Below are 14,652 nucleotides of genomic sequence, written 5' to 3'. Positions count from 1 at the left end.
AAATAAATAATGGTTTCTTGTATCTTAATGTGTCTCTGCAGGAAGCACACGTAAGGAACACATTAGAGAGAGTGAGAGCTTTATTACACTGACAACTGATAAATGAATTTGCACTATATACTGTAAAACAGCTCAATATATAATATACTACTCAATAAAAAGTGATTATTTTTGTTAAATAATCACTGAAACAGTGTTAACACTTTTTTACATATTCATTTATTTGTTGCACCTGTACCAACAAATATTATTCATCCATTTTCCCAGTTTAGATTTATGATTCAACAAAGAAATAATCGAAGTTCATATGTCCTCTCTAGGGTATTACAACTTTGTGTTCTTCTTTTGGTTTTGTTTCTGTAAATCCCTTGTCTAAGATGTCCCTCAGCTGTTTAGATACAAATACTGTTACTCATTTTAATTTTAATTTTAATTTAATTCATTTGCATTTAGTTTTCTGTTCCGATAGTCAAACCTCCACTTTTATTTATTCTTACTTCAGTTTTTAAAACCATTCATCTACCACTGAGATCTCTTTTGACATTGTGCGTTGAATAAACATTGTAAATTAATTTCATATTTTTTGTAACTATGTGAAATATTTTTTAAACAACTTTAATTATCAATAAATAGACTATCAACTATCAATTAATTAAGTCTAACGTCTCATCAAGGTCTGCAGAGGGTATATTTTCCTTCAATTTATTCCTTTACATTTATCTGAAAATAAATGTAATTAGAACAATTTAGTTTGTCTGGTGGTCAGACAGAAAATTCACCTGCAAATACTTTTTTTTTGCACAATCGTGTGCTTCAGTCTTAAGTGAGATTAGTCTTTAACAAGATACTACTCTTAAAACCACTTGTTGGAAGAAGTTACCAACAAGTGGCTGAAAATGAAAAAAAAAAAAATTTTTGAGGCCACATTCTAAGACTTTTACATTACTATAGTCAGACAACACAGCTCTTAAATTATTTGTCAAATACCTTCTTAATAGTAATATTTGTTTTGTATTTTATCCTGGTTTGTAGTCCCCTCCTATTTGCATATCAGCATTCTTGCAGAGTGGATATGTGTTCAATACTCTTACTACCTCTCGTTACTCATACAACATTCTTTCTAATATTTACCCCCTCATGTGATTTAGATTAAGATTAGAGATTTCTTGTTCTGGTATGTTCACTTTAGTCGTTCTCTGGTTTCCTAAAGCCAACATGAGTCAGCAGCATGATTACAGTATTAACTTTCTAAATGTTACAATCAAGAAAAAAAAAAAAATCATGAGGTCACAAATTGTGCTATCTATTTTGGATGATATGGCTAACTTCAAAGAGTAAGAGCCTCTAACTCCTCGCTATTATCCGATTGTGTTAAATTCATTCATGTAACTTCATCTGGAGCAACGAGTTTAAGGGAAAAAAAAAAAAATATATATATATATATATATATACATAAATTTCTGACAAACGAGCGCAATGCTACAAAATGTTGTAGAGTTTACTTTTTGTCTGTTCAAACTAAATAAATAAATAAATGTTGGTCAAAAAAACTTTTACAAGATGTCATCCTGTTACATAGCATGTTTCACATTACTGTCAAATTTCAGCAGGCTGACACTTTATAAGCTTATTCTTTTGCAACCCATTATCTGCGTCATGCATTTCGCTGATGTTGCTTTGCCTTCTTTTGAGAGAAAAGAATTATTTAAAAAACTGCAGAATGTCTGAATAAACCAGATGCAAAGTACAGTTCAATATAAAACTGTTTACATGGATTGGATTTTTACTGATCGATAGATGTACAGAGAGCTTTACAAAGGGAACAAGGATTCTAACAAAGGAAGATTTTCAACGTGTTCTATCTGCAGGGGAATCTATCCTCGCTGACTCTTTAAAAATTAGACTATTTGTGTACGTATCTATTGAGGAATTAGCATCAGTAACATCTTTAAGTAACAGTTCACAGAATCTTCTTTGAAGTCAACTTACATGTAAACGATGTAAATAATAAAAATACAGAGTAAATAGCCTTATAACAGCATTTTTGAGTTTGTTCAAACTTTGTTGCAATATAGTTAAGCAAATGCTACATTCCATCTTAGTAATAAAGACTTGTAAAATGAAACAGCAATAGCATGTAATGACTTTAGCAGCTCAGGTCTTATTCAACTAAATTAAAGCATAACATACTGGTTAACTTACTCTCATGACAAAAGCACCGTTTTAGTACAAGATACACAACAAATAAATACTTAGAAAATCTATGTATCTGGAATGCTTTAAAAAGGTTTTACATCAGATATAATTCAGTAAATGCTGATTAAATACAACATGTGATTTCTTTTTGTTGACAGAAAATGAAAGAAAAACTTAGAGCAGTCCTCGTTACTTCACACTCAACGTCACTCAGAACAGCCAAAATTTTCAAACGAGTCAAGGATTCATAAAAGTGCATAACAGTGCTTTCGACATGTGATATGTATAACACATAGTTAAACCGCTGCTCTTCACTGCCAGGTGATGCCAAGCATGTCGCAGCTCACCTCCCACAGCGTCTGGGCCAAGTCGTCATTAGCAGCAGTCCTTGAGCAGCGTGCAGGCGCACAGTCACTGAACACAAACAGTGACAGAAATTGGTCATTAGATCCTGCCTGGTTCTTTTGTGCCATTGTTAAAAGTTGTACTGTACATTTGTAAAGTTTTGCTGAGTAAATGTGCAGTATGTTACTGATTAACAGTTACTGAGCTTGCTGGCTAAAGCTACCTGAAATAGTTTCCACTCTGGCTCTCCAGGCCTTGTTCCACAGCACAAAAGATGGTGGTCTGTGCTCCCTCCACTGTTGTCTTGGTAAAAATCCGGAAGATCTTCACTGCTACTTGTATGCACTGGTGCTGGTGTCGCCACAGATCAGACTGGACCACCCCCGGGTGCAGAGAAAAGACACTGACACCAGTTCCTGCAGCATGAACAAAGGCGAGATTTACATTTACTGCAATTTTGAAAGCACCCTGAGAACTTCTTCACATTTAGTCACACTATAGCCGCAAACTATTTTATGCACAATTGTGAAATGGAAAAAAAGGGTAGATAATTATAATGTTTAACATAACAAAATGAAAAGTGTGTTTTGTACATATAAACTGACATTTGGATTATCATTTTTTGATTAATTGGATGGAGGTCCTATAAACATCCATAATTAATCAAATTTGGGTTTCAATGAGACCTACAGAGGACGCCCGCCTATTTGCAGTTCAGTATTCGGCGATTAAACTAGTCACAGATTTTTCTGTGGAATCCAACTCAGAATTATTCCTGGAAAATTAACATTTTTGGTAGAGTATGTTTAAAATACATATTTTAAAAAATGCAACTTGGGAAGGTGAAATATCTATGTGCAATGCTACTTAACACGCTACTGGATGGCAATCGAAAAGGCAGCCAATCCAGCAGCACCATTCATATTCCTTGGCGCTGATTGGCTATGTGTGAACTATTATAATAGACAGTTATATGCGTTTCTAGAGAGGTTCTCAAGTATTTGCAAATGTTTGCTGTTCGGGCTTCTGTGGCTTCTTATGAAAAAAATATGTTAATATTCTATCAAATACCAGGATGTGTATGCCCCTTACAACACAGCATCTGTTTTGGGGTTGAAGACATGTCTTATATTAATATTTGTTTACTGATGGTTCGGAAGTTCATTCTTACCTTGTAACCGTTTGGCAAGAGAGCGTGCAAACAGGACGTTAGCCAGTTTGCTTTGTCCGTAAGCTTTCATAGCATCATAACTCGTTTCACTGTTGATGTCATCAAGTCGAAGGCCAGTCCAAGTGTGGGCCACCGATGCCACGATTACAATGCGGGCCGGAGCTGAACATTTGATGAGGTCAAGCAGCAGGTAGGTTAAGAGGACATGACCTTAAGGAAAGTCAGATTACATAAATCATTAAAATAGTTTGTGGCTCTGCGGCTGGATAGCTTTAACTGTTGTGAGGTATCTTGACATGTTCATTCATTCAGTGAGATATCCAAATCACAAAGATCCAAGAATGCATGGCAGTAAGTGCAATTGCTGCAAGTATTTCTGCTCTGTAGACTTTGAAATGCTATCAGAATATGTCTTTACAGTTCTTAATTTCTTGTTTTATTCTTCACATAAACACTGCCACTATTTGGAAGGTTGCTCATACTCCAGTACAGAATCTTTTCTTAAAACTCGTGTAGGCTTGTGTCTCGTTGTGTGCGACTTGGTGTCCATATGTGTGTGGGCAAATGTGTCTGAGCACAGGCTGCTCACACTGACAGTTTGTGACAAAAATAATGCACAAAAAAAATAAACATCATCTGGGAGTAAGAGACGGTCCGATACACAGTGACAGCTTGAAAAGAAAAAAAAAAAAAAGCTGCTCCAGAATCTTCTCAGGTTGATGTGTTTGTCAGTTGTGTTGCCATTAAGACTGAATCCCGCCTCTCACTTTCCAGTCTTGCCGTCTATTTAAACTAACCTCTCCCAAATACAGAAATGAATAAACTCACATCAGTCATCCAAGCTATTTTATATACAGTAGTTCTTAGGTGCCTTAAAACTGCAACATTCAGGAAATATACATATATAAAAGATATCACTGCAATATAACTCACCCAAATGATTAACTCCAAACTGCATTTCAAAGCCATCCACAGTCTTGGAATAAGGACACATCATGATGCCTGCGTTGTTTATCAAGATATTCACTTGCTTTTCTTCTAGGAAGCATTGACAATATTAATGTTAGTGCAATAGAAACCAGATTTTATTTTATTACAGTGTATAAAAATAAACAATCTATTGTGTGGCCCACAGAGTATAGTTTTTTTTTGTGGTGTGGTATGTTCATGTCATACAGTCTTACCAAATTCTGCATACAAAGAAAAGAAATGCATGTAAACGTCTAATTTGACTTAAGTAAAACTGAAATCTCTAAGCAATCTTTGTGTCATTAAAAAAAAAATGGTAAAAATATTCCAAAAGTAATTATGATGTTGCTACATGGGTGCATAGAGATCTACTTAAAACGTAAAATAAATATGAATGTTAAAAGCATAGCAATGAAAGGTAATACTGCATTTTTAAAGGAAACATATATATTGAAAATAAAGTAGGACCAATAAAAAGCAACCCTAGATGTATACCACAACCATTAGTCCCTATAGGGTCATAAATTCAACCAACACTAATAACCTCAACCATCAGTCTTTACTGCCAAATATTTTCTTTCAAGCTACTAAAACCTGTTTGGTCAAAGAATCTATTCACGGCTTACTTTGGTCATAAGTTTAATGCCACCTACCTACCTTTGTTAATAATTTGAGCAAAAGCCCTGATGGACTTTGTGTCGGACAGATCCAGCTTCCTGATGACGATGTTCTCATTGCCTGTGTCCTCCAAGATGTCGGTCCGCGCCTCCTCGGCCCTCTCCACGTCTCTGCACGCCATAACGATGCGGGCGCCTGAAAAACCAGATGATGGAGACACGTAAATATGTTCTCCCAGTCACACGCCTACAATTCACCTCAGTTGTTCAGCTCTGGCGTACTTGGAGCAGTGGCTTATAATAGAGATCATGCCTGTGATCTAACGTTACATTCCTGCATCTTGATTTGGTCAAAGCTTTTTGTCTTTGAACCGCATCTTGTAACAAATGAACAGCCACATTGTACTCCTAAAATACAGGAGTAGAAACTTTAAAAGGAGGCACATCAGGGGACAGATTCAACACAAGCAGGTTTGCAAGTGTAAAAGAGCATTACTTTTATTCAATTAGAGGCAAAGAAAGCCACCAACATCAAATAACAAATGAAGTCCCTAAAAATCCTTGTGCACGTTTGATCATTCTCTAATGATTTCTAAGCTCTCTTTCAGCAGCTCATTTAGCCAACTGTTCCACGGCATCCCTTTGCTTCCAAGGCAAATTATGAGGCATTCTCCTTAATGAGCTCAGGAAGGGGTTTCGAGGACAAAATACTCATTCTTTCTCTCACCCACACAAAGATTGGGATGCATGACCATTAAAACTAATATATATATATATATATATATATATATATATATATATATATATATATATATATATATATATATATACATTTACGAAGGCAAAAGCCCCACACTGTACCACAAATATCCTGACAATGAAAAAAAAAAAAACAGAAAAACTACAGCACACATTGCAGATAGCTGCCCCACACTGCAATTAAGGAAGTGGTGAGCCATTAATCAGTTGGAATGTAGCATCTGTGTCTCATTATTGTGTCTTTGTTCGTGCTCAGCTGCTCCCACGTGGGAACGCTCAATTCCTCTCCCATTTTCGAAGTAGCGACTGAGTCTCTTTAAATGCAATCAGTCATTATCAAATGGGTTATCGTTATCAATCACTGTAAATTCAAATCCATGGCTAAGCAGTCCCAGGTCTTGTTTGAACAAAACAAAAACAGAATGTAGACTTTGACATGATAAAATTACCAAAAGCAAGCACTTCATCCAGGATAGAAAAGAAAAAAAACAACACAGTTGTGATTTGTTCAGATTTCCCTCGGTGCCTTAGGATGCAGCTGCTCCAAGGTATTGCTGCCTGTTATGAATCTGTGCAAACCTAATCATGCCATCCTGTCATTACTTAATCCAATTTACTGATAAATGAAGGCAACTTCTGACAGTAAATTCTCCTAATGCAAGAAGGAAGAGAGGAGGTCATTATTCTGTCATCTCCCTTTTGACACTGTTGTTTTCTCCCACAGTGCTCTACATTCATTTGATTTTTCAACAACAAAGATAATATGTTTTTTTTTTCTCCAACCCCCCTCCCTGGTCGACGGCATGTAATAAAAAAGGAAAATGATTCCCACTTGCCCTTTCATTTACAGAATGAAGTGGTGCACTCTCAAAAGCATGGTGGTAATTTTCAAAAAGCAGCAGGGGCATACCTCACGCTGCGCCTTGGGCGAACAAACAGATTTAATCATCTATGCAGAACCAGTTTTTACATTACACTGGGTCGGGGTGTGTGCGCGTGTGTTGGGGGGTGTGGGTGTGTGTATGCGTGCACCCTCCAAACTCTCTCTTTTGTCGCCTGTCTGGCTCAGGAGGGCAACAGACCCTCACAATGCACCCTCTGTCTCCCCGATTCCTCATCTGACTTGCATCACTGCCATCTGTCTTTTAAAATGATTGCTTACATGTCCAGGAAGGTAGCAGTTTTATTTCAGCCTAACTTATTAATAAGCCTGTAAGTTATGCTGAGTTTATAAAACCCTGCGAGACAGCTTAATACTTCCACCATAATGTATATAATAAAGTTGAACCAAGACAGATTAAGTGTGATTAACGTTTCAGATTAGCTTCCATCACCAAGCAGTGAAAGGGCTTAAATCCCTGAAGCATAGTGGAATGTTCCATGAAAGTCACAGTGTAAAAGTTAGAAACAACAAAAGAGAGAGGCATAGAAACAAAATTGACTGGATTGTACCTCTTCTTGCCAGATCCCTGGCTGTTTCTTTGCCGATACCAGTGTTGGCTCCGGTGATGATCACTGTTTTCCCATCCAACCTCTCCTCAGATGACCAGTGGTTACAGCACGCACTCCTGGGTAAAAGTACATTTGGAATGACAGGATATTGTATTTAGCTTCTTTTCATAAACTCTTGTCTAGTTGAATTAGCAAGAAAATAAATTAAAGACAATTGGAAAAAAAAAAAAAAAAAAAGAAATCACAGCAATTTTCATTATATTGAAACCCAGTTTTTAAGTAAAGGCTGGAATCTATTATGTACCTAGACATACCATTAAATACAATGAACTAATTTTGATCCTTGGCCCAAACAGTCTAATAATAATAAGACCATGTCTGGTGGGAGTTTAATCTTCTTACTAACGTTCTTTTTTTTCCCCCCTCTTCCATTTCAAGTTAGTGCAGTCATTAGATCCAGCCTCTTAGCCTTTTTTTCTTGTAAGATTTTTTTTCTCTCTCTCTCTTACCTGCAGTTCATTATTCCTCCAGAGTAATGGATTTCCACTTTAAGATCGGTGGGCAATTTCAGTGACAACCAAACAGACGTCCCCCTCCAGTCTCCACCACACGGTTCAGCACTGGCTCCCAGGTTGTCATCTCCACACAGCCTGCTGCGCGCATTTCGCATCTCCCGGCTGGACCAATCAGAAGCCAGCTGGCGCAAGCTTGATTAACGAGTTAGCCTGAGAACAGACGGCTTTCCTGTTGGCTCCTGCTCGCCTGCCTCTCCTTACGGACTGAGAATCACCCCAAACCTCATGCGTCTGGCTTTCACTTTACAAAAAAATGGTCACAATTCAGCGCCTCACCATGTAACGTGTTTGGAAAATGAGAGAATTTGATCATACGAGGTTTGAACGAAGAAATCGTATAACTCGGTCGATTTAGAGCCATGTCTGAAGTACTGTCTGCACAGTGTTGGGGCATAAACCTCCCAAAATGATCTTATTTTGCGCAATATTATAAAAACAAAAAACTCGTCATGTCACAGGAGCCCAAAATTAAACGGAGAAGGAAGAAAAGAAAAACACTGGAGGGCTTTGAGGAAGAAAGATACAAAGGTTAAGTTACCAAAAATCAAAGAGAACAACTAAAGCTGACAATAGATTTGATTGACATTATCTCTTGAATTTTAGGATTGATTCAGCAAAAATTAAAACTTTAAAAATGAAAATCTTAATCGGATGTTTTGCACAAAATAGTCATTGGTTACTCTTGTGTTATAGCACTGATATAAAACTGACTTTTTTGAGCTTTATTTAAAATATATATATACTGCATATATATATATATGTATGTTATTCCTTCATCAAAAACATACCTGGAGTGTTACTTTATTAAATTTTTTTTTTTTTTTTTTGTTTTTTTTTTTTGTTTTATGCAGTGGTAGCAGCAATTAGCAAACACTGAGTGTAACTGCAAGTCTGCTTAATTTACATAGCTACTCCTCAGTCCAACCCTCCTAAGAACACATTTGTAATATGTTGTAAATATATAAAAAAATAATTGTTGTGATCACATACTTAAAGCAGATTCTCAGAAAGATCAGGAGCTTCTTAAAGAGACAGAGGCCCAACTGCAAGCCGTCACATTACAAAGTCAAATTTCTTTTAACCCTAAGGCATGACTTTTTTTGGGGGGGGGGGATATTTTTCTGCATTCTTTGGGAGCTTAGTGGTCCCTAATTACATATCAATCATAAAATTGGACTCTGACACCTCCCGGAACCAGATTTGGGTTTGTTGCCTCAGGGCAACATTGTGCTACAAGGGGTCTAAAACACTAAGGCTTTCTATAGTGATTATGAGAAATGAAATACAAATCAAACAAAAACTATATTCATAAAAAAAAAACCTTTTTGTTGACAAAAATAAATCAGACTTGGTTCCAACTCACCAAATATAAAATAAACCAATTCTATGGGATGATAACATCCGAAGCGGGTGAATAAACAACCAACATACATTAATGAATGTTACATTTAAACAAATGACTAAAACGAGCATTTGTGGGCGTGTACGTGTGTGTGTGTTTGGTGGAGTTGGAATCACTAAGGATGTTGCTATCAGTCTTTTTCCCTATTATATGTAAAACATCAGGAACAAATTGCTTGCCGATGTGAAAAAGAGTGTATATCACATTTCTGGTACTTGGTTATTGACATACCTGTGAATCACCATCTGTTTATCTGATTATCTATGAGTTGTAGCAACCAATGACTATAATAAGGGCTGCAGGTTCTTTTTTTTAAGAGTTTGTAGTTCGGATTCCTTGGTAGAATTTGAGCCAAGCAAAGGACAACATTTCCACCAGCTCCCATGTCTGGTAGATTTGGTGGTGGCACGACTCACCCTGTGTAGGTTTTAAAGTTGTACGGAACACTATCTGCACCAGCCATATGAAGTACCCTGCAGCACCATATTTTTGGTTTTGGCAGCTATTGCTTCAGTCTTTGCCTGCCTTGGAATAGGGCAATTTATTCATCGATGACCTGCTTATCACCCTAGCCCTCTGTGGCAACGCCATGCCACAGAGGGTTAAGTCACATTTGATATACAGCGTTGTTAAAGCAAACTTAATTTTGATATAAAATTGCGCAATGGGCATGCCGTGGTGGCGTAGTGGTTAGCGCGACCCGTATTTGGAGGCCTTGAGTCCTCGACGCGGCCGTCACGGGTTCGACTCCCGGACCCGACGATATTTGCCGCATGTCTTCCCCCCTCTCCTTCCCTGTTTCCTGTCAGCCTACTGTCATATAAGGGACACTAGAGCCCACAAAAAGACCCCCTGGCGGGGTAAGAAAAACAAAACAAAAAAAAATTGCGCAATGAAAACCCCTGGAGTGGGGTCTTTAAAATGAAAACAACCTTAAAATGAAAACAGCTGCATTGGTGATTCAGTGATACAGTTTATGTTAATAAATACATCATAACATTAAATACATCAAAATAATGCTAGCTAGCAATGAAAGAAGCGAAAGCTCCAGTGGGACAGCAAAGATGGCAATAAAAAAATAAAAAATACAAGCGCACAAGTATGGTAGCTTTTATTTTATCCATCTTCTGGCCATTATGCCCTGTCATTTTATCTAATCGTGTATCTTTTATAAGTTATCTAAAGACTCAAACTTAAACAGTGATTTTGTTGTAGGCCAAGTTATCTTACATGTCAGGGACATGGATAATGTTCAGCTGATTTTAACATTTTGATCACAAGATGAAAAGGGTATTTCTGAAGCGTATATAAATGTTGCTGCACAGTGCAGTCAGATTTGTTTATCTCCAGCGGATGCCCAGCAGGTGGCAGCTCACAGCCCACAGCTTCAAAGCTGTGCCATCATCTTCACCTGCCCTGCAGCTGTCTGCTCTGGCACAGTCCCTGGAAAAAGAGGAAGATTGAGGTAAAGATATTTAAAAAGGTGAATTATTAACTTTGCTGGCTACAGTGTCTCTGTTGTTGTTTTTATTTGTATGTTTGTCTTCATACTTGGTATTTTATAAAATGTATGTGTTTTTATCCGCTTCATCTCACACAGTTCTGTTTTACCAGTTTTACTATATCATATAAAACACAGCATTATTTAATTTGTCTCACTGACTTGTAGAATCCGCCGGTGAGCATCTCATTCTCTGGTGTAACGATGCAGTAGATAGAGGTGGACGCTCCCTCTGCTGGGGTTCGGATCAAGAAACTGAAGATCTTAACTATGTCCACAAGAGGGCGCCTGATGTGCCTTGTAATTTCGGTGTTCACCATGCCAGGGTCCACAGAAAAAGCCATCACACCAAGAGCTAGAGAGGGGAAAAAGGGAGAATTAGATGCAGAATTAGATTTTTCCACCCTTCATAGCAGCGTGAAATGTGTTGGTAAGCTTTATGTGGTCTACATCATTTAAAGTGGCAGTATTATGTAAAATCAACTTTTTTGAGTTTTACATCATGTTATAATGTTGTTCCCTCATCAAAAAAACATACCTGACATGATGCCTTGATTTTGTCATGCAGGTTTGAGAAATCGTTCAACTGTGCAAAACACTTGGGGGGACTAAGGACGAAGCTCCTCCTCGGAGCTGAAGTTTCCAAGCCTCTGACCTTCTACCTCACAGAGCCCCCCTCCCTTGAAAGTCATTCACTCAGTTCCTTCAAAATAGCCAACAGTAATTAACAAACACCTGCTGGATCTGTGCATGTGCTGAGGTCATTATACAAGCTACTTCTCTGAGCAGTGCTGCTAAAAACGTTGGTAAAGAGTTAATAGAAGAGAGATGTTCCTGACGGTGGAGTGTCAGACAGAGCAGGAGTTTCTTAAAGAGACGGAGAGTTAATTTCAAGGCACTAAATTATGAAGTCAATTTTGTTTTAAGTCATATTTGATATACATGGAATTTTTTATATCAACTGATGTTAACATAGTTACTTGATTATGTTAGAAAATGGCACCATGTACCTGGAAAATACTCAATGCTGCCCTTTAAACAACAAAGCAAAGTCTGCTACAAAATGACTAATGCTTTTACTTTATATGTTTGGAAACACTGAGATAAGTAGGTGTGACTTGTGGAAAATGTTTTTTTTGTTTGTTTGTTTTTTTTTCACTAAAATTGCTTCTGCTTGCTCATTTCCTTGCTTAGAGCAGTTGTGGCTGAGGCATGAGACTCTCACACTGGCAGCAGATGTGGACCTTTTGTTTTTCCATACACAAGGAGGGACACCCATACTGGCAGTCAGTCTTAAGGCCTCTGCCTGACACACACACAAACACGCACCCCTACAAAAAAACACCAACACACCCTACCCTCAGTCCTTTTGGCAAGCTCTCTGGTAAACAGCACGTTAGCTAGCTTGCTCTGAGCATAGGCCCTGACGGGATGGTAATCTTTATCCCCATTCAGATCATCAAACTTGATCTTGCCCATGGCATGAACTGTGGATGACACGTTGATGACCCGGGACGGGGCAGAGTGCTTCAGCAGGTCCAGCAACAGGAAAGTCAGGAAGAAATGACCTGAGCAAGAAGAAACAGAGCGATGTGTTACAGAACTGAGAGAGAGAAAGAGAACTGATTCATTCATTTCTTAAAGAGAGATAAAAGCATCTCTGACTTTCTAACATCTTTATCCCTTACCTAAGTGATTGACTCCAAACTGCATCTCATACCCATCCATTGTCCTTGCATAAGGACAGATGGCAACGCCTGCATTGTTGATAAGGTAGTCCAGGGTCTTCTCAGCTGAAAAACAGAATAGTGTCGTATCCCTTTGATTTTTGAAAACATTTCTAACTTTGTCCTGTATGCATTGTGTCCGTGTTTCACCCACTGTTGTAGATATTCTCAGCAAACAGGCATATGGACTTGGTGTCAGCCAGATCTAGCAGCCTGACAACCACTTTAGCTCCGTTCACTTCCCTCATGATGTCAGATGCCGCCTGCTCTCCTTTCGCTGTGTCTCGGCATGCCAAAATCACTCTAGCACCTACAAAGACAGATTAATTCCTTTGAACGGTGATGGGTTTTTGTCTGTACATGCAGATGTGAGTTTGAGCAATGTTGTGGTTTTGTTTTTGGTTGTCATAAAAATGAACAATTTGTAGTCAATGTTCCTAGTGTTAAATTGGCTTAAAATCTGATTTAAGCCAATTGGACATACTTTATACAATTTAAACACTTTCCACTCAGGATAATCTGAATAACAGATGAAAGAAAATACATTAATTTTTTTTTTTAAATCTGAAAACATCTAACTATGCCTGCTTGCCTCTAGCTGCTAGGTCTTTAGCTGTTTCTTTGCCTATTCCAGTGTTTGCCCCGGTTACTATGGCCGTCTTCCCCTCAAGACGAACATCTGACGACCACTTGGGATTGAACAAAGACCTGAGGAATAAGAAGTCACATTGAAAAAAAATCTTTAATATTTATCCTCGGGTTTGCTGAACTTTTCTGCTAATTACATGCTCGAGAAATTTCTTACCTGATAGTTTGCATCTTTTTGTAGGCTTTGGAAGAAAACAGGCAAGATAACTCTTAAAAATCCGAGTGGGAGTGTCGTCTATAGAGGTTTGTTTCAGGGCTCAGGTCCAGTGAACTGACAGAAAGAGACACAGAGAATGGAGAAAAGGGAAATATTTTGCCCTTCAAGGGTTACAGGCTGACTGGGAAGTTACGTTTTTAGTATAAATGTCCTTCTGTTTGGGTTGAGTCCGTGTAACTAATGAAATAAGGCTGAGTCTATAATTGGGATTCTGATGAGCAGCCACATGACAAGTGATATTGTACAGTAGTTCAAAGATATAATTTTCAGCTTTTATGCTACACCAGATTAACCAATTATTGAACCAACTATCAGATGACATATGTTTGTCTGTCATCTGATATTGACAGACAATGCAGAGCTATATTATGAATATATCTACATAAAAGCTACATTATCTATATTTCAGGTGTTTTGCAAGTTTTGCAGTTTGAGAATAACTTTTACAGAGTCAAAACCAGTACAGATAATGCTTTCAAATTCACTCTGAAGTAATTCTTGATGTCTATCAAAAACTAATATGACTGGAAACTTGACATAAAAATTTAAGTAGCAACCAGAGACTACAAAAGCCTTCGCTGTCAAGGACTTCTGCAAGGGAGTAAGTGAAATTCAAAACTTGTTTTCACAGGTGAGACCACTGTAATTTTAGTCTTTTATTAGAGTGGACTTTCTGGTGCTTTCCACAGCTCGGAATCTATCACCTGTATTGAATATGGTTGGTAGGCTCTGATCCCACCTGCCGATTAGGCTGACACCAACATCACATTCAGTCCCGAAAAGTGTAGCATTACGTTCCAAATGTAGAACATTAGCCAAAAGTGGGGTTCTCCCACTTGGGTGTACTCCTCAATGTCTTTACAATATGAGAAGGAAGTGCTTAGTGAAAGTCCAAAGTGGTGCTGCGAGGGTATCACTTTACGATTTTTGCATTTTGTCACAATCCTCAATGAATTTTCTTGTGATATTATAAAAAAGATAAACAAATAATTGCACAATTTTATAAGTTGTAAGAAAAATGAAGCAATTTTACCAACAAAAATCTAAAAAGTGTGGTGTACGTTTTTTTCAGC

At 37.8% G+C, this 14,652-nt stretch overlaps 2 protein-coding genes across 2 annotated transcripts; both read right to left on the bottom strand.

Moving 5' to 3' along the window:
• Positions 1-62: 62 nt before the first annotated feature.
• Positions 63-8,799, bottom strand: LOC116711899 (retinol dehydrogenase 12-like). The gene is made up of 7 exons (XM_032551513.1): positions 8,019-8,799; positions 7,510-7,625; positions 5,339-5,494; positions 4,646-4,750; positions 3,713-3,922; positions 2,765-2,957; positions 63-2,610 (listed from the first exon to the last, which is right to left on the bottom strand). The coding sequence occupies exons 1-7, from the start codon at positions 8,177-8,179 to the stop codon at positions 2,508-2,510; spliced, it is 1,044 nt and encodes a 347-aa protein (XP_032407404.1). The 5' UTR covers positions 8,180-8,799; the 3' UTR covers positions 63-2,507.
• A 1,640-nt stretch (positions 8,800-10,439) lies between these two features.
• On the bottom strand, positions 10,440-13,696 carry LOC116712324 (retinol dehydrogenase 12-like). Its single transcript, XM_032552200.1, has 7 exons — positions 13,520-13,696; positions 13,307-13,422; positions 12,869-13,024; positions 12,676-12,780; positions 12,346-12,555; positions 11,150-11,342; positions 10,440-10,929 (listed from the first exon to the last, which is right to left on the bottom strand). Exons 1-7 carry the CDS (start codon positions 13,531-13,533, stop codon positions 10,827-10,829), a joined length of 897 nt encoding a protein of 298 aa, XP_032408091.1. The 5' UTR covers positions 13,534-13,696; the 3' UTR covers positions 10,440-10,826.
• Between the last annotated feature and the right edge of the window lie 956 nt (positions 13,697-14,652).

Source organism: Xiphophorus hellerii, chromosome 21, assembly GCF_003331165.1.
Source record: "Xiphophorus hellerii strain 12219 chromosome 21, Xiphophorus_hellerii-4.1, whole genome shotgun sequence".
Lineage (NCBI taxonomy): Eukaryota > Metazoa > Chordata > Actinopteri > Cyprinodontiformes > Poeciliidae > Xiphophorus > Xiphophorus hellerii.
Note: the sequence above shows the minus strand (reverse complement) of the source record. Positions and strands in the feature narration are given on the sequence as shown.